At 39.4% G+C, this 26,613-nt stretch overlaps 1 protein-coding gene across 1 annotated transcript in view; it reads left to right on the forward strand.

Moving 5' to 3' along the window:
• The window catches only part of SUGCT (succinyl-CoA:glutarate-CoA transferase), a 326,679-nt gene extending 300,768 nt beyond the window's left edge, over nt 1-25,911 (forward strand). Inside the window, exon 13 of the mRNA XM_009321484.1 lies at nt 25,582-25,911. Coding sequence (XP_009319759.1) covers nt 25,582-25,745 — 164 coding nt within the window. The 3' untranslated portion in view covers nt 25,746-25,911. The remainder of the gene's footprint in view (nt 1-25,581) is intronic.
• Nucleotides 25,912-26,613: the final 702 nt, after the last annotated feature.

The following is a 26,613-nucleotide window of genomic DNA, read 5'->3' on the forward strand; positions in this document are numbered from 1 at the left end:
TAAACTCTTCAAATTAAGGGTTATTTTCTTCTCATTGTGCAGTTCTTGGTTCAGCTGAGCCTCTGTCTAGATTAAAAACAATAGCAATAACTCAAAATAAGTATGTACTCTGAAGATGCTTTCAAATGTTCCATTTTTTAATGAGAAAGTGATGGAAAATGGCAGGAGGTTCAGAATACAATGGATTTGCTACGCTTCCCTTATTTAAATTTTCTTCTTCTTCCCGAACCCCTCGGTGTTGATTCTGCAAGCATTGCAGCATAGGAATTGACCATTACCAGAGAGCAGCCCTGTTTGTTTATTAACAAGGCTCCATTGCCTGTGGGGAAGCTGTGCTGAGACACGCTGTGCAGTCATCAGATTTCATCTGACGTAAGCGTCAGGTCAAAATGCAGGATTTGAAAAACAATAATAACTGTACAAGCAGGTAGCTGAAATGTCTCTCTGCCCAATGCTCTTTCAGAAGAGCTATATGCGCAGTACCAACATGAGCAATGGCCCTTTGTCTAGTCCTAGCTCCAGCTCCTATCTACACGTCTGGGTGCTGTCATTATTGCAGCCACTGAGACTGCAAAGGTATTTAGTGCACACCGGAGGACAGCAGTGAGACTGTACAGGAAAATGTCACACCTGCAGATTTATCTTCTCCCCTCCACCCCTGCTAAAAAAAATTAAATAAATCTGCGAAGATGCTTTCTCAGGAGTCTGCTTAACAAGCCTTTGCACAGTGGTGTATAATTTGACACCACGTGATTAAGAAAAAATTAAGTGCCACTGAATGCTGTTTTAAAAGACTCAGCATGGACATTCCAACTACAGCAATATTTCAGTAGTTCCATCTGTATTTAGTTCCAGCACATTGTCGATACGACTGAAACCTATTAACACTCGTGAGGTTCCATGTTCATGATCTTTCATTTGAAAATATAAATGCAATGCCAGGCAAAGTAAAAGTTGAAAAGGTTATCCTTTATCTTCTCAAACCAATGGAAAAAAAAATCCTAATCTAATTTAGTTTGCATGAGTGTATCGTATTTTTTGGCCTCCCTAGAAAATGACTGTTCCTCATTTTTCTCCAGCTGTAAGTAATATGACTTAAATAGCTCAGTGAAGCAGCTCTATTATTTACTGGTCAAAAAACATTACAAATGATTGAAGGGTTTTTATGAAAGAGGTGGCTGAGAATTGTTCTCATTTGCTTCCAATTGAAAGTTTAATGCTTGTGGCATATTGCAAGGGCAATGTAAATCCACAGGCAGACAGAAAATCTGAAAAACTATCATTTTTTTATGGTTTACATTTTTCTGTTTTTCTCAGGTTTGCAAGTATTTAGTATATTTAAAACACATGAGTTTTTCAGAAGTGATTTTTGCGTGCCAGATTTGAGGTGCTTCTTAAATGGGTATTGATTTTTAGACACTGCTTACTGGCCTGATTGAAACCAAACCTGTTGGAACAGGCCTAAACCATGCAATGAAGGATGAGACAGAGACATCCAGGAGGTCTCCAGAACCACAGAGTTTGTTGTTAGCAAGATGCTTCACCCACTGTTAGCAAGATGATTTCCACCATGCAAAGGGGAGAGTACTGCAGACCATAAACCTTTTGAGATTCAGGATAATATCTTTGCATGACACCTCGGAAAACCTTAAGCCATGTTTCACATTTTCCCCTAATGAAAGCAGGGAGAGCCTTATGAGAGATTTGATTGAAAAAGTCAATTTGAAGCCTAGTCAGTTAATCTCAAACATTGCAGGTAGAACTGAATCTTATTAAAAGTTATGTAGCACCATGTTTAAAATCTTTTATGTGAAAGACAAGTGCAATACTGAGTAATGCAGAAGACATAACACTGATGAAGCCTACTTGTGACCCCTCCTGCTAGTATTTGTCAGTTTTTACCCCATTTCCCTGTGTCAGATACTCAGTTTCCCACTCTCACTCCCTCATCAAATGAAGTTGTTCAAATACCAGGTTTACCTTTGCATATTCTTTAATCTTGTTTGCTTAAGTGAGTCATGAACATACAGTTTGACTAGGGGCCTATTGCTAAGATTGACTGCCAGGAGAGAAATACTGAAATTGTCTATACCGGCCATTCTGCATCCCAGAATCCCGTTGGCCAGAGCAGGCTCAGCACCAAATTCCGACCAGGTCGCTGGTTTGTCTGGTCGAGTCTTGAAAACCTCCAAGGATGGAGATTCCACAACCTCATCTGAAAGCCCTCGTGAAAGCTGCTTTCTGAAGGCAGTCTGTGTTGGAAATAAATCCCTTGTTCTCTTTCAATTATGGTATTGCCAGGTGTTATCTGAAACAATACTATGGGAAAAAAAAAAGACATCTAGCACTATTTAAAAATTGACAGTATCACCTTAAAATGATTATTTTCTAAATGTTTTATATGAGTGCTGTGGAACAGTAACATATGCACATACTCTTCCAGCTGTACAGTAAAGTTGATGAACCTCACACTTCTGGCACCATTGGTATCACTGTAAGGACAATAGTTTGGCATGAACAGTATTTGTATTGTGGTATGTTGTGGTTCTATTATGATGCAAAGGGTTAGAAGACATGGAGGTTTTTTTTTTTTAAAAAGAGCAAAAGCTTTTATTTTAACTTCATCTTTTTATTTTCAAGCCAATAAGATCATACATACATATGCTTTCTAAATATTCCTAAAGGATATACTTTTTACTGTCTGCAGCTTTGTCTTTAAGAGAAATTCATTGCTAAAAGCTGTTCTTCTTGGACGAGACCTTTTGATTGCAGAGGAAGTTGACAATCTATCTTGAAGTTGCTTTCCTTTGCTTTATCATGCTGTCCATCAGTGAAGCTCAAGCCCGTGCAGTTGACTTTTTTCAGACACAATCCATTCAAATTAGCTTTTTTTCTTTTTGCTGTCTTTTGTCAAATCAGCTGTTGGCTCCTACCACACTGTCCCTTAGCTCAGTTACTTCACCCCTGTTCCTAACTGCATTATTCATGGAGTCAGCCACAGTTGGCCGAGCACATTATGAAAAATTCTTGTGATCATATGAACTTCCTCAGCTGCAACTCGTGACTGCTTCATATCTGCCGTCTTCTAGCTCTAGCTGCATTTCTTCTGAATCTCATTGATAAGCATCTCAGTTACCTTTTAATCACTTTTAAGACCAAACTCTCCTCTGCTCCTCCTGCTCGCTCTATTATTTTCTGCTCTAACTATTCAACCCCTTTTTTTGCCTCCATAGCTCTGTACTCTCTGCTTTTTGTTGCTCCTTCCCCTATTTTATTTTCTCCATTATCTGTTTTCTAATCTCTAGCTCTCCCCAGATTCATTTTAAGAATGGTTCATGCATGCTCAAGAACTGAAGAGTGATCAGCCTGGGGCAGATAGAAGGTCTGTGTCTCATCCTGTCTCGTCTCTGACAATAACCAACGTTTTGGCTCCCCTGTCAGAAAAAAAGAAGGAAAACCCCAACAAACAAACCCCAAGCTTCCTTTTCTGATTCTTTCTTCTATCAATTAAATTAAAGACTCCTTCAACATGCTACCCAGAGCAATTACATGTAGCTCCTCTCTTTGACACCACTCTTCCTTTTAGGAAAACTCATGACAGAATCCCTGATGGTGAAGTTTTGGTTTGCACTCTGTCCTCCCCAGAAGTACCAGAGTCCGCCCCTCCAGAAATGCATCATTCTTTGGGTTGAGCTACAGGAGAGACCCTTGATGGTTGCAGAACTGTGTGACCCTATGATAACAAATCACTTTGAATGGAAACTTTAGGTTCGTGTTTTTGAGAAGCAAATATAAATGAAGAAGGTCCTTTTAGGAATGACATGAACTGAATTAAATGTCCCCCTTTTTAAGGGCTGCAAACTCAAATCCTGCCCTTATGATGCACTATTGCATTTTTTTTCTCTGAGTGACCCAGCTGGAGTCTTGCCTTTTCCTCACTAGTCTGCCAAGGAACCTTTGTGCTGAATCACTGACTATTTCTACTGTAATTGGCTTGGACTTCTAGGGTGAGGGGTGTGCTGAATACTTCTCCTTTTTTGCCCGCTAATTGTTTTCCATGCCTCATGGGGCATTTTCTTGAGATTTTCAGTGCTCCTGTAATATTTGATTTGGAGCTGGATGTGTAGCAAAATGAAAACTGTTTCAATTTGATTAATTTCTTAAACATTGCTTGTCAGTTTAAGGAAATTTTGAGCAGTTCTTCTTGCTGAGGAGTGAGTTTTAGACTATCTTAAAACTTCCTGTAGGTAACCAAATGTCAAAAAAACCCTCAACCACTTTTCCTCACAGTTATGTCAGCCAAGATTTGTGTTTATCCCTTTATTGGTCCTTTTAGAATAAACAAGAAATAATGGAGTAGTTGTGCTTACATTGCCCTATTCCCCACTTCCCAGGCAAATCAAGGCTGTCTCTCAGCAGCAGAAGGATGAGGTAGAGTTGTGATTGCAGCCATTATGCGGGGGAGCAGGAAGGTGATAGGAACCAGGGTGCTGGCTTTTTCATTAAGTGCTGTATTGCAGTCGTAGTGCTCTTTCTGCAGCAAAAATCAGAATTTTTAGCAGATGGATCAGTGCTATGGTAAACTTTGCTGTGAGGAGCTGTTCCCACAAGGCTACTTGATATCACTGTGGGCATGTGTGTGTGTGCACTAACGCACTTGTCAACTAAAACTACAGCAGCCAAAGGATGGGGTCAATTTAAAGAAGGGAGGCAGAGATGCAGGCCTAGCTGAAGAAGCCAGGCACATAAGTGTGGTTGTTCTATGAATATGGCAAAACCTTCTGTTACAGATGGAATGGTGGGCATCGCCCACATTTTGGGGAGAAGAGGACTAAGAACACAAAATATCAGAAGCCTGTGCAACCTCACTGGCTCATCAACTCTGAAAAATCAATCCATGTGTGATTTGCTGCAGTAGAAAAGCAAAACTTTTACAGAGTGGGCATAAATAGTAGCACTGAAATGCCTGCCGCAGAGGGGTTAGAAAAAACAAGGCTCCCTTGGTCTCAAGTCCCACCAGGTTTGGCCTCAGTTCTCTCACCACTTGTACTGCCTTTAAACTCCAGGACACCTTCTTCTTAGTCGAGTTTTACATGTTTCCTTAGGAGTGTATCTTGTGAATGTCAACCTGAGAACATCCAATTGCTTCAAAGTGTATTTCCTTAAGAACAACTCATATGCGAAAAAAAAGTAAGTGTTGTCTGATAAAGGAAATCCTTCACTATTCATAAAATATTTGGGTTATTTGAGAAAAGAGGAAATTGCTAAGGATTAGGTTTACAGCACATGAGCATGTCTCAGAAGTGCTACTCTGTAAAGCTTGTCAAGGAAAAAAAAAGGAAAGTAAATCCCAGTAGGCTTCCAGAGTTTTGCATCCTGTAGTTTATTACATTTGTCAGTAAAAGCAGCAAGGATTATGGAAGTAGATTTATTAATTTTATGAAATCCTGGCATGAAGGATTGGTGGCCCTCTGATAGAAAATGAAGTGGAAGTATTTTGCGAAAGACAGACATTGTGTACTTGCAGTGAAAAGTTATTATTGCAGCAAACCTGTTGCAAATAAATCGCTGTAGCAAATCCCTTGGAACTTACTTGCCTTAAAGTCGATGGGATTATGTTTTATGTCTCCTTGTGTAAAGGAAGATCCTTGGTTTCAATGGGTGTTCAAATTCCTTGGGGCAGTATACAGAATTAGAACAGCTAATCATAACCAGTTTGGAAAAGTTTCCTGTTGGTGTTTTAGCATTTGTTATTAATGCCTTAAAGGCACACTCTCTGCTAAAATGAAGGTTTATTTTCTCTACTTTCAGTATCTCATCCTTTGTACAAGGTGTCCTTTGGAAGACTTTAAAATATTTGATCCTTTTCAGGATCTATCATCTGTATGTTGAGAGGAAACTGAGACAAGGACAGTAAGTTGTGCTAAAAAAGGTGTTAATTGAAACATGATGATTAGACCATTTACAAACATGAACTGTTTTTCACCTCAGGGCAGAGTCCATCATGTATGACAGACAAAAATACTGCCATTAAGACCTGAATTGCCAAAAGCCTTTTCTCAAAGTTCTTAAGTCATATCCGTCTGAAAGCAGTTGTAGGCTACTTGCGTAAAATCTCTTCAAGGACTCTGTTCTGGTCTAGTAGGTGGGTTGTTGGCGGGTGCCTGATTAGGTACCTGCATCACAGAGGTAGCAGTTTCACTTGTCTCTAAATATTTTAGCACTTTCAGTGGGTATGGGTAATAAAGTCCCATTTTCTCTTAGAAGTGTGTTTCTACAGGGTAAGGTTAATGCCTTCTGGGCCATGTCATAGAAGCTGAAAAAGTGGCGTTGCTTTTCTCTTTCTTTTAAATAAGGAAGTAAGTTAAGTGTCCGTGCTGGTATTGCAGTACGCCCTTAGTAATCATAGCAGTCTATTTCATTTTTGTCTCAAGTAGTAATTACTTTAACTCATACGAAATTATGAGTAAGTTTGACTTTTTGTTTGTACCAATGTTCAAATTTTTTGCATAAATTTAATTGGAAAATACAGCTCCTATTTGCCTAAGATACTTCAGTGGGTCTGTTACCGTTGCATCAAAAATATAGATAGAATCATAAACCTTAACATCTTGAGAACCACTTAAGAACTATTATGCCTGTTTCGCAGGGACAAAGAACAGTTTCCCTAAGTTCACAATAAGTGAGTTTCATGTGCTGCAGTCCTTGAGTACCTACTCATCACTGGGCCATCCTTTCCTCATTGCAGAGGAGCAATGACATGTTCCAGGCTCTGGTCTCTCACTGCCTCTTCCTCTGCTTTTTATGTCTGGTCTCCATGAGTCTGTTCTCTGCAACCCAGGGACCTTCACAGCTCACAGATCCAGCTGGCTAAACATCGCCACTCTCTGTGATCTGGACTTTCATTGTCCCTTGCTCTTCCCTACCCTAGTTTCTTTTGGAAAGAGAAGAGGATGTATTGGTGGGAAGGAGACAATGTCATGCCTAGCCACATTTCTGATTGTGGACAATAAGGAGATTAGGACTGAGGGGGACAAACACCATGAAGGGAACATGCACACTAAGTATAAAGTTCTCAAGCTTGTTGCAGCCAGGCATATTGGCATGCATCATAGAAAGGTTCAGCATCATTGTTCTAAGGAAAGTTTAATAGTCATAGCAGTTACAACACTGTAGCCACTGCTCTACACCTTCAGCACTCCATGCAAGTGTTACCTAGGTCTTCACTATATCCTAAGAGTTAAGTCAGCAAATACCATTATCACTGTATTACAGCTGAGGAGACTGGGTCATTTAAGCACACGCTGAAATGGTTTGCTGGATCACAACCACACAGAGTAACTACTTTATGTAAAGCTGTATAGCAAGTTAGTGAAAGTGCTAAAATTTTACGGCTCTGTATCCAATGGTTGTTCCCCATCAGATTTCTACTGGGAATGTCAAAGATGTCATTTCATAAGGGTCAGGCTTTTGTTGGAAGGAAGCAACCCCAAACCATGCGCCTGCTTTTGTTAACTATATCCTCCATGTGGACAATCTCATCCTCACAGTCTTATTAACAGAAGTGACTGCGTGTGTGCTATGTAAGTATGTATATCTTGTAAACATCTCATTGTATGAATGCACGCACATATGCATCTATATAATATCAGTATATCTGTATATATAAATAGGATGGTCATCCACATGTAAGTGGTTGAAATGGAAATCTAGATGTTCTGGTATGGAATTTATTTCTTCTCCAAACTCTGTTTGAAATTTATACTACTAGTGAGTGGGAAATACACTGGAAGTGCAAGACTAACAACTGATAGTGAATTCAGCACATCAGAAACATTGTTTTTTACAAGTACTCATTCTTATGCACAACGTGTTACAATTCTGTAGGGTTTTTTTTCCCTTTTTTTCCTCTTTTTTAACAATTCCAAAGAACATGTTACTATATCACAGACAGTATTTGATTTGCACTTAAGGGAAATATCACACCTTGCAGTTCAGTCTTCTAATAAACCTCAGACCTCCTCTGTTTCTATCACTTAATTTAAAATTTCCGAATCTTGGAAAGAGGCTGATTTCAACGTATTCCCATTCCTATGCTACAGTGCTGTCAAAGAATTTTTCCACATGATCATAGTACTATTATTACTATTGATTTTGACATATCTGGATCAAGATTCAGATGTGGATGAACATAAGCAGTTCTTCTAAAAGCTTAATAGCATTTTCTTCCTTTATTTTCCTACATTCACAGTTGCTCTCTCCTTTCCCCCTTCTTTTTCCATCCTTTCTTAAGAACTGTATTTTCTCCCTGAAAGGTTGTTGTTAACTTGGTGCTAGCTTGTAATGAAAATAGCACATTATTTGTGTATCTTCATGGTTATTTTTATCCAGAAATAACAAAAGAAAGAATTTTAAGTGATCAGTGGTTTACCTTCCCTAGGTTATCAGTTTGTGGCCTCTTAGAAAGGGACCTTATTTCTAAGATGCTCAGAAAATCTTAAAGACAGCCCAGACTCACCAAAATATGTTGTTTCTTAAATCCTTTTTCCAATCCTTTACATTGATTTTACACTGTGCTTAAAGGATTAAATATTGGTTGAATCTGGTCCTAAATCTTTTATTTGAAAGCAGCACTATTCATGATCTTTTAATTAAATGTGGTGGATAGTGAGAGTCAAAGCTTAATTTAAAAACTGGCATCTGAATCCTGTTAAAAACTGTTCAAGTTGTAAAATATACCTTAGTATGAATGGGAATAAGGAAATCATCCACTGCTTTAATTAAACTAATGAGAAATAATGTGATTTTCCTTTCTGTGTTTCTCACTCTAAAAACATCCAATGTGAGCAGCTTCTGTGAAACGTGTGGGTTTGCTTGTACACAGATGTAAGGATTATTTGCGTGCTGTCATTGGCCATTGATTTCAACTGCAGTTTCCACATGTCACGGAAAGCACACCATATAAAGCAGACGTGTGTTTGCCATGTATGCTGTGTCTATAAACCAAGCAGGACATGATTATTTTAATAGAATTTGGACTGACATTGTATAACATTTTCAAAAGGATTCAGAAGGCTTTACAAAAGAGGACAGCTACAGCACAAAAATACTAATTAAGATGAACTTTTCAAACTTGATAAGTGATGTAGTTTTTGATTTTGGTTACCCAGCATTAAAGACTGAACTTCAGAGAGTGCACTTTCTTTAAATTAGGACTACCACAAGCAGCTCAGATCCAAAAGTAAAAGCATCCTGAGTTCCTACTCAGTCGTTTGTGAAAACTGTGGCCTTATTTCTCTCTAGTCACATTATGAGTCAAAGCTGGTTGGGAATAGAGATGGAAGGGAAGCATATGCTCACGTGGATTAACCTGTCATAAGGCCATACTTAAGAAGCTGAGTATCTGGACTTGTTACATACAAGAGTCCACTCCTGTTGGTTGGCCTAGGAGAATGAATAAAGATGCCGTGGTCAAGTCCTTCCTCCGAGTCACTCAAAAACCCAGCATTTGGATTTCTCTGATGAGAAAGGCTGTTTCTCATATCCAATACAGAAGTCTGTGGTACCCTAAGATTGCTGTTGCATGTACACAAAGGATATAGTTCCACTGAAAGTTCTAAATAATGTAAAATTAAATAAGTCCATCCTATTTGATTTCTTTATCTGAATCTGTTTTTAGTTTTGTTTGTGGTCGGCCTCTAAGAAGACTGGATAACCCAGACACAGAAATTACAAAAATTCGCTCTGTGTATTAAATTGGCATTACATCTTTCAGCATGAATTCAGGTTCTGCTAGCTCTTTTAGGAGTCATTAGTGTTTTGCTGAATTTTTCCACACCTGCTTAAAATATGTTGGTTGCAGTGCATGCTGCGAAGTGGGGTTACTTGGCTTATCATTAAGGATAAATCCCAGCTGCAGAGATCTAACAAATCCAGAGGAAGAATTCAGCAAATATGTTCTATTTAGTCAGAAGCGCTTGCTAATCTTTCTCTCTGTCTCAAGTATTGCTTTCACAGTACAATGTGCAACTGGTCAGCTTATGTAAGAAATAGATGAGGGAGTACGCTGATTAATGAAGGAACTGGAAAAATGTGAATAGTGAAGAATATCAAGCATTCAGAGTATTCAATATTTAAGGTCAGTAGAAGGTTTTGGAGAAGGAGTGGGAGAAGGAGTGAGGGAGAATAGGGCTTAGGGTTCAATGGAAAGTGCTGTGGGGAGCTGTGGGCTTTGGGAACAAGAGCGAGCGTTGAAGGTTGATGAGTAATTGAGCTACATGGGATATATTATCTCATGGTGTATTAAGTTCTTTGTGGTGATTATCTTGAGGATGTTAGAGTAGGCGTTGGTTAATGGGAGTCTAGGGAGAGGGATTTGGGAAGAACAGGGGAGTATACATAAGAGGAGGGTGGGATACTGGAGCTAGATGGCAAATTGTTAGAGGCTGGGAAAGAATCATGGGGAAATATTGGATGTTCTGCTGTATTCTCACACTCCTTCAAGAGCACCTACTTCTGACCATTGTCAGAGAGCGGTCTAGTGTACCGAGCCACTGTGGGTGTTTTCCTGCTTTTATGTTAGCTTTTATAGTCTCTGTGAAAGGGTGAAGGTTTGCCCAGGTGTGGTTAGTTGGCAAAGGAAAACAAAGAGTATTGCCAAGCAGAGAAATATAGAAATAGCTTAGTTGGAAAGGCAGGCCTCGCTGTGGTAACAGATTGGTTAGGCCACCTTAGGATAAGGGCAGAGGGGAGTTAGCAGGTGGTAGGATAGGAGTCCTTAGCTTCTGCTCTAGAATCCTTAATCCTCTGCTCTAGAAGAATTGTGTTTTCCCAAACACAAATCTGTTTTTCTGAACTCCTAGCTTAAAAAGCATCTATTACCCCAGCCCACTGCATATCTCACCCTGCTCCATTCACCCCCTTCACCCAGCTAACTTTGCTTTTAGGTTTGCTAATGCTTTCTGGCATGGGGATTTGGTTCAAATATTGCAAAACATAGTGGAGAGCTCTTGATTGGGTGGTACTGCCTGTGATATCTCATGGTTACACTGCAACCACAACCATAAAAATTAGATTAAAACAACAAGTAACTTTGTCTAACAATCTAACTTTTCTTGAAAAATGTGGTTGTCTCCAGCATTTTCAGTACATTTTAACAATATGGGAAGTTTAGTATTTTGTTACCTTTTGACTGGAGAGCCCTAAGAAGATGAGATGTAAGCAGAATAATTTCTGAAAGATTTCCTCCACATTTGTGTCTGGCAGTCTGGTATCTGCCCCCTCTAGGTACCCACGGGAAGAAAAGATGTTGGGGGCCAGCTGGTTCTTGCAGCTTGCCTATAGGGTCTGTGTCACATCAATAATGTCAGTCATTCACCTCAGTGAATAATAAATAGTGTGCACATCTACAGAAATGAGAGATATTATAACGAAATGCTATATACAAAGATGTACTTCAGATTTAAAATGTTTGAAATCTCTGTGTGTTTGTAAAATTAAAACAATCTTAAGTCTCTTAACCAAAATTATAGTTCATTTTTCAGCTCTAAGTTTGTGTGCTGCTTATTTGGAGAAGGTGCAGAATTCATTCCATTCAGCACAATTGTCTCTGCCTTCAAAGAGGAGCTAAACCAGGCTAAGCAGTACTGGAGCCACTAAAATCTCAATAATACTTTTTGATAGCTAGTTATTATTTAATTTTAATTGAATTATATTGCACAGACATAGTTCAGTAGAGAACCTAAATATCCCAGTCAAGATCAGGGATGTGATGTTCAAGGATCTGCAGACAGAAACCAACATGTGTTTTCTACCACATTATGGGAAACAGTTTCCACCCAAGAGTTAGCTAAGAGTTTAATCCTGCAATTAGTATGCTCTCTGCCCAGAAACTATCACTTGCAGCACAGCAAGACAGATGGATTTCGGATTAGAAAGAAAACTCTCCCACAACAGAGTAATGCACAATTTATCAGATATAACTTGGGACAGTGGTTCATACTCCTCTGAAGCAGCTCTGGGAGACAGGATATCAGAAAATTATTATTTGTATTTCATTCCAATACAATGTGGGGCCCGTTGTGTCAGACACTGTATAAACAAATAGTAAGAGACGACTCCAGTCCCTAACATTTTATAATCTAAATAGGCAAGGCTAACACAACTGTACAGGAAATATAAGGATATGGCAAGGGAACGTGATTTGCTTGTGATCACAGAGTTGATTGGTCATAGAGCAAGGAGCCAAATCTAACTGTTTGGATTCCCAACTCTGCAGTCTGTACTACGGTTGACCTTACTATTAGATGATTATTAGTTTCTTCTGATGAGTTTCTTATATTTTCATCATTTTCTTTTGTATTTGATGTTATTTGTTTGTCAAAATTGCTATACAGAGAATAAGCCCCACGAGGAACAGGAAGCTAGTTAGCCTACTTACGCGAAAAAAAACAAAGCAGTAATAGATCTTTAATCCAGGTAGATTTAAATATTTGTATGTCATAGCAAGCAGTTCTTCTTTTATATATATATATGTGTATATTAAAAAAGTGTACCATCAAGGATTACTTTAAGCAAAAATAGCAGCTGGCTTTGAAATTAATGAATATAATCTGTAACAGGTACATATATAAAGCATGAAGTAATTCCTGGCATTCTTCAGTTGATACAGTATCTGAAAGTTGGGGAGAAAACATTAGAATCCAGGAAAGCTACACAAAGTATTTTATTTTATGATTTTTTTTCCTGCAAGTGGATGAACAAGCATTACAAACATGCCCTACACCTGTAAGATCTAGTTATATGGCAGGTAACCAGGGAATATTCTGTGTTTTAAAATGAAATCTGCACATTGAATCAGGCAGAGAACAGCTGGCTTAGAAATCAGCCTGAGAATCAGAATAATCTATGAAAGGTATTTGTATTAGCATTAAACATTTTTGCATGCTGTCATTGCAGAAGATAGCCTCGGAGCTTTGTGGATTAAGGAAGTGGCTGGTATGACTTTCTGGAATTGGGTTGCCTTGTTAAGAATGGAAAACTCAATTAAAATTTAGTTATGAGAAAGCTATGTGAGCCCTTGTGATTTACTGCTGCACAATGCGGATTCATATTTTAAAAGGCAGAGTTTTCAGTTAAATTTGTGTCAAGTTGTTAGGGAATAAGGTTATGGTCATTTCTGCAGCATGTTATTGCTTTTTGAGCAAGAGCTGTATACCGATATACATGTGTGTCTGATAAGCAATAGAAAGGCAAATGAAGATAAAAAGAAACTATAATAGCCAAATCCAAATACACTTGGGAAGACTAACTAAAGCACAACCTAGGGAGATGCATTCCTGGATATAAGAAACAACTGATGAGTAGACTTTGTTAAATTGTACAGTGTTCAGGAGCAATCTACCAGCACCAGGGCAGAGCAGGCATTCACTTACTACAGCATCTCTAGTTCTAATGTTAGGATGTGAATCCCTTTTCTCCACAAACTGGAGTTGACACAACTACTTTTAATCCACGTTTTTAGATATGTCATTGCAAACGGAGTGTGGATGCTTTTCCCTTGGATTTTGCTTGAGATTATGCCTGTACAAAATCACTTGCATTAACTCAAAATAGGAAATTATAAGAGAAAATTAACTAAAATCAGATTAACCAAAAAGCTAAAATTAAATGGAAACAAAAACTGTTAGTATGGAACAAAAGTGCCCACACACAGACTTGCTCCAAAATAACTAATTGTATGAAGTAAAACCAACTGTTATTTTGGTTCCAGGTTTTTTTGTGCAGAGAAGCCCTAGGACCTCTGGCAATTAAAATATAATAATTGTTCTTGTGATGCAAATATTTACAACCACTCTAAGGCTCTTTTAAATTGCCAGTTCAGTGTAAAGTAGACACAGCACTGCTGAAAATGAGGCCAGAGATAGTGAGGCCAGAGGCAGCAAGGCTCTTCATATTTTATAAGGATTTTTAGGAGACAGCACTTGCCAATTGTATGAGGTAAAAGAAAGGAGAGGAGAGGTCGAAGGGTTTGCAGTGAAAAAGCAGATTGTGGAAAGCAGAAGAAATACAGTAAATGAAAACCCACAAGTACAAATGGCAAAGGATCAAAGGTGAGGGGCTGTGTAGGAGGGAGGTGCTACTGATGCTCCCAGACATTCAGGGATGGAAAAATTCCATTAAAACTAAGCACCTGCTGCTTAAGATTAGGGCTTCAAAATTACAAACCATGTCAGTAAAAGCATTTTGCTTTGCAGTTTAAAGGGGAGCTAAAGGAAACAGCCAAAGTATTAGGAGGTGGAAAAAGAGAGAATGGGGAAATATTTTAATGAAACTGATCTGCACACATTTAAGATGGGATATTGCTTAGGCATGGCTGCTTTCAATCTGATTTTAATTTTTGTTCCCCAGCTTTTCAGCTGCCTTCTTGAGCAAAAAGAGACTTTTTAGTTTAGTTTAGTAAGGGGATAGGCAACCGAGCTTTGGATGGCTTCCTAACCTTGTGCCTCATTCCTCTTCATGGGTGTGTCTGACTCTTAAATTTCTGTTTCTTAATCCTACTCTAGTCTTTGTGGGCGAGGAGAGATGATTTCTGACTCTTTTGCCCATTGTAGTGTAGAATGCAACACTGAAATCTCTTCTGACGGAGTAAAAGCTGGCAAATGTTAGAAACCACAAGAACTTAGATACAGAACCAGCCTATACTTAACTGACATACACGCTCACATCGGCATGCCCGCACAACCAAAAACCAAACTGAAGGCTGCTTGGTTTGAAACGGCTGTTTCTCCTGCCCCGTACTGCTTTGATATTTGCAAGTCGATGAGCTGAATATCACGTCAGGGATTGGCAGCAGACAATGGAAAACCAAAAAGCCGTTCCTAGTCCTTTACACTGAGACAGAATTGATCAAATTGTCACTTATAAATTGGTGGGAAAAAACAGCCTAATCTGCAGTGTGCCCTCTCTCTAGTCCCACTCCCAGACTCCAATTTAAGCACTGTTTCCCTTTAAAGAATTTAAGATTAACCTGACGATTGCTTTGAAATAGGAAATAGGAAAAAAGAAGTTGCTAAAAGGAGTTCTATGTCTAGAGTTTTGCTTTCCCCTGCTCAATGAAGGGATATTCGCTCTTCTTGTCTACTTTGAATACCAGATGTCTCTGCACAGTCAAATTGAAACGTCCTGAAAGAGAAAGATTTTCAGATGTCCTCAGCTTTTTCTGGAAACTGAGCCCCTTTAAAGATGTCTCAAGTATGACACTCAAAAACAGAGTCGTCCCAGATTGCACAGTGCTTTTCGAAACTCAGCCAGCATTTTTAGTAGCCTATGCCTCAAGGAGTCTGGGCACCTTACCCAAAAAGAGCTAAAAATGTAATTTGCAGTTCTTCAAGTAATCCAAAACAAAGTATCAAATCCCTTCCCATCTTCCTTTGCCAGGGAAAGTCCCTGTGCACTGGAACTGGCCTCATTCTGCTGCACAAGGGACAGCAGAAGTAAATGGAGGGTGGAGTGGGAGAGCTTTTGGAAGAATGATCAGGCTGTGCATAGTGCTCAGCCCTACTTAATCACAGATGCCTTGATTGAGAATCGAGTTCCAAATATTTCCATGGTGCTCAAACATAGAGTTACCTGGCTGTCATCTGTGCTGAAGAATTTCAACCACCAGAATTTCCTTGGCTGTGCTGCAGCTGATGGCTTTTTCCATTATTTTAATACTCACTCAGCAGATGATACTTACTTGGTGTGGGTCACTAACCAGGCAAGAAAGTATCGACCGACTGTTGAATTTTCCAAAAGTGAAGGTTTATATGCCTGTGTATGTAGCCACAGAGGAACAGTCTAAAGATGCGTAGAAAAAATGTGCGTGGCAATGCACATACAGCACATGACAGACACATGATTTGACATCTAACTAAATGTCTGATTTTTGCCTTTTTATAACAATACACCCCTTTTGAGACTTAATCCTTTGGCCAAGACAAGGGATTGTTGAGGAAAAATTAGTCAATGTAAAAATCTTAAGAAGTGATTGAAAACAGTTCTGCTACAGGTGGACTGAAGAAGGCTTTCATTTCTCGGTTTCTTTTTCTTAACAGGCTAAGATGGATGTCATAAGACATTAATCATCCTAAATAAATGAATAAATCATCTGTACTAATATACAAATGGGTTGTGGTGAGGTTAGGGAACTGAAGCAAAGCAATGTGATAGACTGCCGCTGTCACGAACCATTTGTCACCCAGCTCGCTTTCTATTCTGGCTACCAACTACTGCTGCCGAAGGAGCTGTTACAGTGGGCTTTAATACCGTCAGACAAAAGCAATGCCAAGTAGACCGGGGGAACAGACACCTCTGGTTTTGAAAAGAGACTTGGAGAAGGATGATTGGAACCATCACAAATAATAATCTTAACATAAATTCCCATTACAAGGTGTACTGAAAAGAGCTGGTCCGCTCTTTAGAGGTATAAAAAGGGGACATAGAAAAATGTTTTTTCTTCTGTGCAATAATCTGTGCCCTGTTCTGATGTCTAGGCTTACAGAAGGGTACAGAAATAACTAGACAAAGACTTCAAGGACAGGCCACAGAAAAATGTTCCCTAGGAGCTGGAAGATCAGACTTGTCAACATTGGCAGAGTGTTTGGGAGCAATAAACACATTTTCAAAAGTTGCTTAGGAGAATGTTTTGAATATTCTTTCACATTTGTGTTAAAAGAAGGCCCACAGGTTTTTAATTTTTAGTTATTTTAACCAGTTGTTTGGAAAAAGCTTAAAGCCTCCTACCTGGAAAAAGTGCCGCTTTAGCAAGTAAGAGATCAGAGAGAAAATTATACCCAGCCTTAGGATCAGGCTGTGTATGTTCTTCGGTTTGCATTTGTCTTGCATCCCTGAATTAAGAGACTAGAATCAACTTAAGGTATCCGGGCTTCAGCTGGTTGCCTAAAGAGTAAGAAAGAGCTCATCTGCTCCCACTCTGATGATGCACAGCTGGCCAAGAGGATTACTTTTGGGGTCTCTGAAGAGCCAAAAAATCTAACCTATAGCTGGAGACAGGACACAGGAAAGGACAAATTGGTGTACTGAGGAGACACAAACACTTTCTGGGTTGGCTGGCGTGTCTTATTCCAGCATGCAGGGTCACACTAACCACAAGGCATGGGACTTGGAAGTAGTTTTCACCAGGCTCAGTAGGAGGGCCCGAGGAACTTCTTGCCTTCCTGCGCAGCTGGGGACATGATTCAGCTTCCAGGATCATGTGATCGTGTTGCAACTAGGCAATTCTCTGTCCTTACAAGAGGCTAATTGCAGGTAGCATTTTGCTTTTTCTTGTTCCATACTAGGAGCACACTTCTCACTAATTACTCTCCTTAAGATACAGTAATTAAGGCCTTTGGGCTTACAGTAAAGATGTCTACATGAAACAATACGTGGCTTGACTTCCTAAGCATCAGAGGAGGTTCAGGTAGGCCATCTTAACCCCAGCCCCGTTGTGTGGAAACAGTTTTGCTTATGGGCATTTCAGAAATTCATATGTTTTATGCCCAGAAATAACCATTATGATCATATAGCCTGACCTCCAGCGTAGCACAAGCCTTTCAGCATCACCCCGTAATTTCTGCATTAGGTACACATCCTGTGGTTAGCCTGCATCCTGTGGTGGGATCGTATATCGAGTTTTGTATTGATCAGATTATGGCTTGAAACATTATGTTTTTAGCTTGGATTTTCAGTAGTTTAGGCTTGCCTCTGTAGGTTTTTCCTTTTAGAGTTTTGCAGGGCTTCTCCCAGTTACTCTTCTTTGCCATCTAGTTCTTCAGCTCCTTCCTGCAAGAGTAATTTATGTTAAGCTAGAAGTCTTTAAGTTCCTTGCACAGCCTGAATACACCTTCCACAGTACTGTAGAAAAGATGCCTAGAAGAAGTTGTTCCACAAACACTGGAACTAAATATTGTTTTTCTTCAGACTTACATCCTTTATAAACCCTATATGTAATCTTTATGATAACCTGAACTTTCCTCATGTCCTTTATGCCCTGTCTCCCCAGTGAAGGATGGTATGTGGTAGGTGACTCTTACAGAGCTGTGTCTGTACTTACTGGTGAGCCATTTGCAGCCAAACAGAATATATAACAGCTGAGTTCTTTGGTTTTGTTAATGTCATCAGGGCAGTAATTTGGGTGTCTGTCCTTCAGCAGTTGCCAATTTTCACAACACTGGTAAGAACTTAATTTTCCTTGGGATTTCTACACTTTTGTCAAGATTGACAGGTTCAGAAGTTACTGTGTGTGGCAGGGACAAGGCAGACAAACAGATGATTAGAAAGACAGCACAGACACGTAAATTTGTTTCCTTAGGAAATGGAGCTACAGATTATTACCTAGGGAATTTACGGTTCTTTAAAATTGCTACCTCTGGGTATTCTTACTAGTCATCTTCCTTCCTGTCTTTCTTTGAATCCTCTCTTAAGGTCTTTGGGGGTTTCAGGAAGGAGTGGGACCATGTGAGTCTGGACAAAAAGTTAGGCCAAATTTTCAGCACTGTGAGGTGATACACGTGGGAAGCAGTAGACACCACCTTACTGCAACTTTGTTAAAGCTTTTTGGTGCCAAGAGTCCTCTTGCAAAATTGCATTATTTGAATGGTGTAATTATGCGGGATTACTCTCAAATATGCAACCAGAGTGACTGATAAATGATTTCCTTTACTCCAGCAGTCATGTAAGATTAATTAGGTACAGTTAGTATGGTGACACTTTGAAAATGTAAAGCATTATATAAACGTTGAGTGGTATTTACACTGATTATATCCAGGATGTTGGTTGATAGGAAATACATAAAATGTTTTTTAATGCATTTCTATATATGCAGCTTCAGGTAAGAAAGCACTTTTATAAATGTACTTGGCAAAGGGTTTTAAGAATTACGTAATGGATGCTTTGAATGCCTAAGTGTGGGTTTAAAAGTGGCCTGATTTTTAGACACCCATCTATGGCTATCCCACATAAACTATGTTTATGCTCTGCCTGTCAACTCATTCCCCTCACAATGCTTCAGTTTTTACATTCTCAACTCTTGTGACGTTGGACGGTCCTCATAGCTCTCCCATGGCAGTCAGCACTGTCCAAATGAGAACAGGTGAACAGGTGGCTTGTAGATATTTCTAGCATTGATACTATTTATTGCCCTGCTGATTTTACTGTTTACTACTACTACTTACTGATTTATTTTTATTTGTGTTTGTATGGCACCTAGAACAAGGTTTACTGGGTTTTTTTATTACCATCTGAAAAAGTTTGTCCATCCTTTCCACTCTCAGTTACTCATTCCTACTCATCCTGCCAAAGTTTTCCACCCTCTTAGCTGTGCTGGATGCCAAGTGAACACTTTGTGTGGCTGTGCTCTAAGTGGGGGAGGAAGTGGAAGCTGCAGTGAGGGAAGGAGGAGCAAGTCTTTGAATGTTATCTCCTTAATTGCTTTTTTTCCGAATCTATTACAAGTTGTTCTTAAAACGTAAATCACCAGCTCTAATGTAATGCAAAAGGAAAGGATTTTTCCCAGCGATTAAATAGATTCCTGAAAAGTCCCCCAAGCTCCCAAGCTTTCACATCTGTGGTAAGAAATAGAAAAATGTGGGAGTTCTCCAGTTAAGATGGAGCGGATTATTCATTCTGGAGATTTCCTTGAAGCCTGTGTGCACTACTCGTACTAGCAGGACTTTTTAATGAGCTTTTTTGTCTGTGTGTACTTTTCTACTTTGTGTTTCATCAAGGGGAAGAAGCCTGGTGTAAAGGCAGGGTAGCCAAGCTGCGCTGTACTGTGTGCTCAGGCACCCCACCTTCTCAGCTGTGAATAATGGATTCACAGAAGTCATGGCTGGGACCAAAGGGAAGAGACCAGACACTCAAAACGAGGTCTCCCTGATCTACTGCTGGTAACATATCCCTGCACACATCACTGCTAATGACTAAATATCCTCCATGGCAGCCATGAAGCCCCTCTTGCTGACTTATTCAGTATTGTCTTCCTCTTCATTGCCTTAAAAGTCCCTGCTTGTTTTCTGCTGATCCTCCTTTAGGCCAGTTTCATAACCAGCCGATCGCATGCTCTAAACACTTGACCTGTAGCGTATATGGGATCTGGGTGCAAATGTATTGGCTCTGGGCCAGCACTGTTGACTGTTGATGATATTTCATTGGAATTGCAAAACTGTTATGTAGCAACACCATGTTATTGGAAGAGGCACAAGTGTTTGGTTTGTGTTCGTGTGATTCCTACATGTATATAAACTACACTGTGAGCCGGGGTAAAACTAACTAATGAGTGGTGTTAGGTTTCTCATTGCTCTTTTTTGCAAATGTAGGCGATATGTTGCAAGCACAATGTGTACACATACATTAGCTCAAAATTCCCCTTTCTTTTCCTTGTCCCACTTGAATAATAACAAACAATCATGACTTTTCCCTGAGCTTGGCTGTCCCCAGGCCTGATTCCCTTTACATAGTTTGAGAGTTAGATTACTTCAATATGCTTTAACCTGTGCTGTAGAAAAAGTGTTATCCAGTGACTGCTGCACAATGCCTCAGGACTGCTATTTGTCAGGACAAAGCAAATATTATTACCTTTATTCACTTTTATATACTGTGCTTTGCACATTTAATATCATTCAAATTCAACTTTAATTTCTGCTACCTGTAGAGTAAAAGTGACTTTGCTTCTGCAGCCCCAAATCTCAGCAATGCCCAGTGACACATTCAAAGACTGACGCGTGTTTCACCTGTTTAGGGTGGATGTTCAAAGGCATTTCATTCTTGCAGGGCCCTTCCTGTGGACCTGTTTCAGTGGTTTTATCTCATTTTTGTCTTTTGCTTTAATGTTTTTAGTATGTCTTAACCTAATAGCTCAGTTTGATGCCTAGCAATACTATAGTAGATAGGCACCGAAGAAATAGAATTTATTATGATGATGTTGAGTTCAAGTACCGGGGAGGTCTTCAAGATATCTTGGTACAGTTGTCATTGTGGTTGCGACTGATACAAATTTTGATTTATTGTTGCACTATTAACTCTTGTACCTAACGTGGTGTGCACAGCATGTATTTTAGCAATGTGCCAAAGTCAAAATGATAATAATAATAATAATAAAATAAGATTAGCCTAGAATTTAAATGGGGTGAAAGAGCTCTTTGGTTTACTGGCAATGATAATCAAAGCAAAAAGAGAAAGAGGCCTCTTTTAGTTTCACAGGACAAAGGTAAATCACAGCTACCATTCATTCCTTCATTGCTTTTTTCAGGTGACCACATGTGTCCCTTTAACTTCATGGCTGAATTGAGTCCAGTGTCCTGCTTACAGCCAGGGTGCACAGGTGACTGCTGTCTTACCTCCTCCAACCAGTAACCCTGCTTCTACCCCAGCAAAAGGCCTGTTTCCATCTGCAAGGCTCCCTGTAACTCACCCACATGCAAATGCTTCTGACCTTAATTAAAGCAGTTCACCTCTCTCTGCCTCAAGGGATGGTTTCCTCATAAGGCAGTTGTGTTTAATTAGCATTTGCATAGCATTCTGCTGGTTGCTCTCTGGGAGCATTGTTCAGTAGGAGCGTGGGATTGCTGAAGCCTGACTGGCAAGCTTTGCACCCTCCTAATTGACGCAGAAGCCAAGTAGAAGTTACACAAGGAAAGAACAGAGAATCGTTAATGATGGATCATTAGCAAGTAGCTCCTTTGAATGAATGTAGATAACTTTATAACTCTATCAAAGTGAAAAGTAGCATGATGAATTATGCATCAAACAATAAAAGCTCAAGGAAGACACTGGTTTTATAATTGCTGTGCAATTTTCTAGCATGCTCTGGTTTGTACGATTAATTTCTTTGGGATGTGTAAAGCATTCTATGCCTGTTGTACACTTAATGTCAATTTTGTTTTTGTCTCATTAGAGGTTTTATTCTGTGTCTTTTGATATCACTGCAAAAAATCCCAGGGTTTGAGAGATGCAATTTTTATACTAGCAAAAATTTGCACAAGCAAGTGAAAAGTGTATAGCTGCTAAACTAGTTCCTTTGAGGATTTGCTGGTTTCTCATTATAAAGAGTTCTCAGATACACAGACCTGAAATAAGATTGCTTTATTATATATTATTATATTTTATTATATATTTTAATAGAAATTGCCTAATAGTTTTGTGGCTACGTTGAATTTCTAGACTAATAAATCTCTAAGGGGCATTTTTGCTCTGAAATTATCTTCAGCAGCATTTCAGTTGGCACAGATAGATCATTCCTGTGGCTTGCACTAGTGCCAGTTCAGCCCTCAGTTAGTCCTAGGAAGATGATTAATACAAATATTGCCTAGTGATGTCACCTGTCCCTTTAAAATGTACTGATCTCTCACTTGAGATTTCCTCTGAAAATTGAACTGAGAGTGTTCAAAGTGAGTAGAATTAGAGGAATAAGTTAATAAAAAAGTTATTCCTGATGTGAGCTGTTTCTTAGCTTTTGTGAATATTAGTTGGTGAAAGGGGACTGTGAGAGATCATCTAATCCATCAGCAAGCCCCAGGGATCAGCCGTAGGATCAGCTGTGCTAGAATAATTCTTGTTCCTGAAGACCTGATTGATAAGAACTCTGCAGCCTCCTCGCATGGCCTGTTTCAGCATTTTTCTACCCCTACCATTATAAAAGTTTATTTTCTAGTACCTAACTTCAGTTTCCTTTGTTGCAATTTAAATCAATTATTTCTCACTCATCATGGACGTGAAAAAGGATTTAATTCCTCTTTGCAGAAAGGTCACATGGATTTTGAGGGGTTTGGTTTTTTTTTTTTTGTTGGTTATTTTTTACATTTTTTTGAAGACAGTTTTGAAGACCTTTTTTCCCTGGTCTTTCTCTTTAGGTCCACGATCCCGCTTTATTCAGTCTGTCATGTTTTCTCTGATTATTTTGGTTGCTGTCCTGTAGAACCTCTTCAGGTGTTCCAGATGGCTGTGCAGTGGGGGGCCCACACCAGACACTGCTCCAGCTGTGACCTGCCAGCTCTAACTAGAGCAAAAAGATTATTTCGTGTGTCCTGCAGGCTTCTCTCTTGTTTGTACATCCCTGTATGACGCTTGCCTTTTTCACAACAGCATGATGTTGTTGACTCATCTTTACTTTGTGATCTAGAATAACCCCTAGCTATTCCTACCTTGCTATTTGTCTCCTGCCCTGTATTTATATAATTAAATGTAGTTCCTTCCCCTTGACATTATTGAATTTCACCCTGTTTTATCAGACCATTTCTCCAGTGTAGCCAGGTCATTGTGAAATCTGCTTCACAGACAGGTTTAGGTTGAAATCCTCAGAAACCTGAGCAGGTACGATCTGAGTTCCATCAGCTGACCCACTAAAAATATACTGATTAGTGCTTCATCCTGAACAGATTCTTCTGGAACTCACTTGAAACGTTATTCTGTTTTAGAAGATCCCAGGCAGCAATTCCCTGAATATGATTTCCCTCTCAGTATTGCACCTGGCTTTGGATTTGCCTAGACCATGTTTCTTTAGTAAGTTTATGGAAAATGGCAGAGAATTTTCTTTCTGAAAGTCAAATCTTGATCTGGCATCCTAGTGGTCAGAGAGTCATTTCACCTGACTTTAGATGTCTGCGTGGTAGAGGTCTGCATCTAAGGTACTTGTCTAGCCTCTCCTCTATGGAGAAACATAGGTGATCACAACTCATCTGGCCAGGTTTAGTCATTTACCGGTGTCTCAGAAGAACTACACTGTAAGTGTGTCTTTTCATCTGCGGTGACTCCAAAGGGAGTTCAAGCAACTAAACATCTATCCAAAGGGAGTCTAAGCAACTAAACATCTATATCTAGGCTATTGGCATCTAAAGTTAGATGGGATATATCTCACCTCCAGCCTTTCTTCTGATAGAAAGACAAGAGATCGAGCGTACACTATTTGTTCTTAATAGATACATGCTAGCTGTTACTCATCTCCTGAGTACTTTCAGTGTGGTTATTTGTTCCAGTATTTAACGGAACTTGAAGTTAAATGATTTGGTCCATAATTCCCTAATTCTACCTCCTTTCATTTTTAAACACAGGGACCATACCTGACCTCTTCCAGGAGCATACTGATCAGGAACGTGCCAAATCAGCCTGAAAAAAACCTGTTTTTCTAAGCACCCTTTATCTTATTTTGTCCTGCTTTGAGGTGGATACCTTTACTGTATTAGCCATTTGGTCACAGTTGAGGAAGACTGTTGAAAAAATGGCGTATTTTGGCATGCTGCATGACCTTTGTCAGCATCTCTCCTCAAATAAGTAGTAACTCAAGTAGAGAACTTCCCTACTCATGCCCTTCTAGGATGACTTCTTGCTGTGGTTCATTTCCCTTGCTGGTTTAGATCCTGTTTCTTCAGAAATAAGTCACACACTCTTCTGCCTATTAAAATGCCCTATGTATTTCTTTGCATTTCTAAGTAAACTGTAGTGTCATAGGCGAAGACATAACTACATGTAACTTCTGTAAATTCTTTTTGATGATATAATAAAGACCATAACTATGAGTAGAGAAATCCTTTTGCCAATTGTCCAAAGCACCAAAGGTGGTTGTACTTTGTATTAAAGAAAAGTTTTCAACTGATAATTAGGGAAATTATTGTCCTCTATTTCTCTATAAAACACTTAGTTTTTCTATGCAGATGCTGAGTGTATACCTCAGTTTTGATCCTAGAGTAAATTTGTGGCCATTTTCTCTTCTGAGACTGACAGTGAAGGTATAGCTACTTGTCTGCAAGGAACTACACTGAAATCTCTGTTCAGTTCACTACAGAGAATTGCTAAAAAGTGAGATCTGACTACCTGCAATAGACATAAAAGTCTTCATATCGTTGCCCATTTCCCTAAGTGATTTCCACCTTTGAAATTATTCTTGCCAGAGTAAATAAAGCATTGTTGAGTTTCTTACAGCTGCTGCTACCTATATTTTTGATAGAAAACATAAAACAAGCCTGGAATATCTTTGCTGTGCATAATGTCAGTTCTGCATCACTGCAGGATAATGGAGCATGCTGCAGAGGTACTCGAGCTGTTGCTAACAATGGTGCTTCCCATCATCTGGTGCGCTGCTCCGACATCAGTAACAGTGTGTTAACATGACACTTCATTGCATTCTTATGGTTGTGCTGCCTCCTGTTGTAGACAGCGTGGGGACTTCTGCACCACATCCCCTTGTGTGGGCTGGGCATTGCCTGCGTTGTTCAGGTGGCAGCGAGTGGTAGACCTGTGACTTAATGAGTTAGAGCACCCCGATATAGATACCACTGGGAAAAAGGGGAAGACTTTCTTAATGTTGGGCGAATATTCAGCAATTCTGCATTTGGGTGAACTACTTAAAACTGGCTTATTGGTACATTATTGTGAACTGGAATTTTTTTAGTCTATAATACCAGAATATAACATTTCTGTGATAAGAACTGTGATAAGACTGCTGTGAAAATGAGATATTTTCCTTTAAACTAACATAGACACTTCAATATAAATATGGGCAGTAACTTTTGAAAATAATTTCCCTCCTGTCTGCTTTCTTTACAGGACCAGGTGTCAGATACAGTGAATTTGCTGTGTCACATCCCAAACCACCTCCGCTTGTTGGACAGCATACAGTGGAGATACTGAAGGGCATGCTAGGGTACGAGGATGATGCCATAGAAGAACTGCTCCGCATTGGTGCTGTGGCTCAGCATGAGGTCAGATAAGGAACATTAGCTACATTCCTTCACACTGAGTTCACATTACTTTGTCCTCTCTTTGCTCCCTTCAGCTCCCCTAATGGGACTCAAAGAGAAGACATAATTTAATTCCTAATTTTCTTCCATGTGTGTTTGTATGATTTTAACACTGATGTATCAAATAAACAATCTTATACTGTCTGAGTGAAAGATTTTCTTGGGGTGGGTGGGAGTAAATGTAATTATACAGTCCTCAGTGGCTACTCATTTTCTGTACATCATATGGGAAATGGAGTTCTTATCATAATTACAGTAATTGCCTAAACGTTTGTCCCCAGAAAGACATAATGTTAGTGAAAAGAAGCAGAACCTTAAAAATCTGTATACTAGGCTCTCCGCTTGCAGAATGCTGCCTTGTACAATTATTTTAGTAGAAAATCAATTATGTACAAATTGGTGGTTGATCTGATTTGATTTTGAACAGAATCATCAGTCATGAACTCTTTGTTCATCTCTCTTTTAAATCATGGGTAGAGTAACCATTGCAAAACTCATTTCTGTTCCCTGGTATTCCCAATTACCAATATGTCTTTATATTACATTGCATGGTCATGACAATCCCAGCATGTTAGCAGAAATAAGCTGAAATTGGCACAGTCCTTCAGTTATGAAACAAGCCTATTCCAAGACCGGTTGAGAGACAAACTATGATTGAATAGTCTTTTGTAATTTTATTCAGAAAAGCCCAGGGTACTGTTAATTAAACATTGATCCACACAAAACCACATGCTGAATGTCAAATACCAGAACTTGCCAGCCTTCTCAGTCTGCTTCTGTGGGTAGGTACTGATCCCTATCTCCGACTCTAGTTGCCATCCAAAGCACCTTTCGCTAT

The sequence above is a fragment of the Pygoscelis adeliae genome, unplaced genomic scaffold (assembly GCF_000699105.1).
Source record: "Pygoscelis adeliae isolate BGI_AS28 unplaced genomic scaffold, ASM69910v1 Scaffold40, whole genome shotgun sequence".
NCBI lineage: Eukaryota > Metazoa > Chordata > Aves > Sphenisciformes > Spheniscidae > Pygoscelis > Pygoscelis adeliae.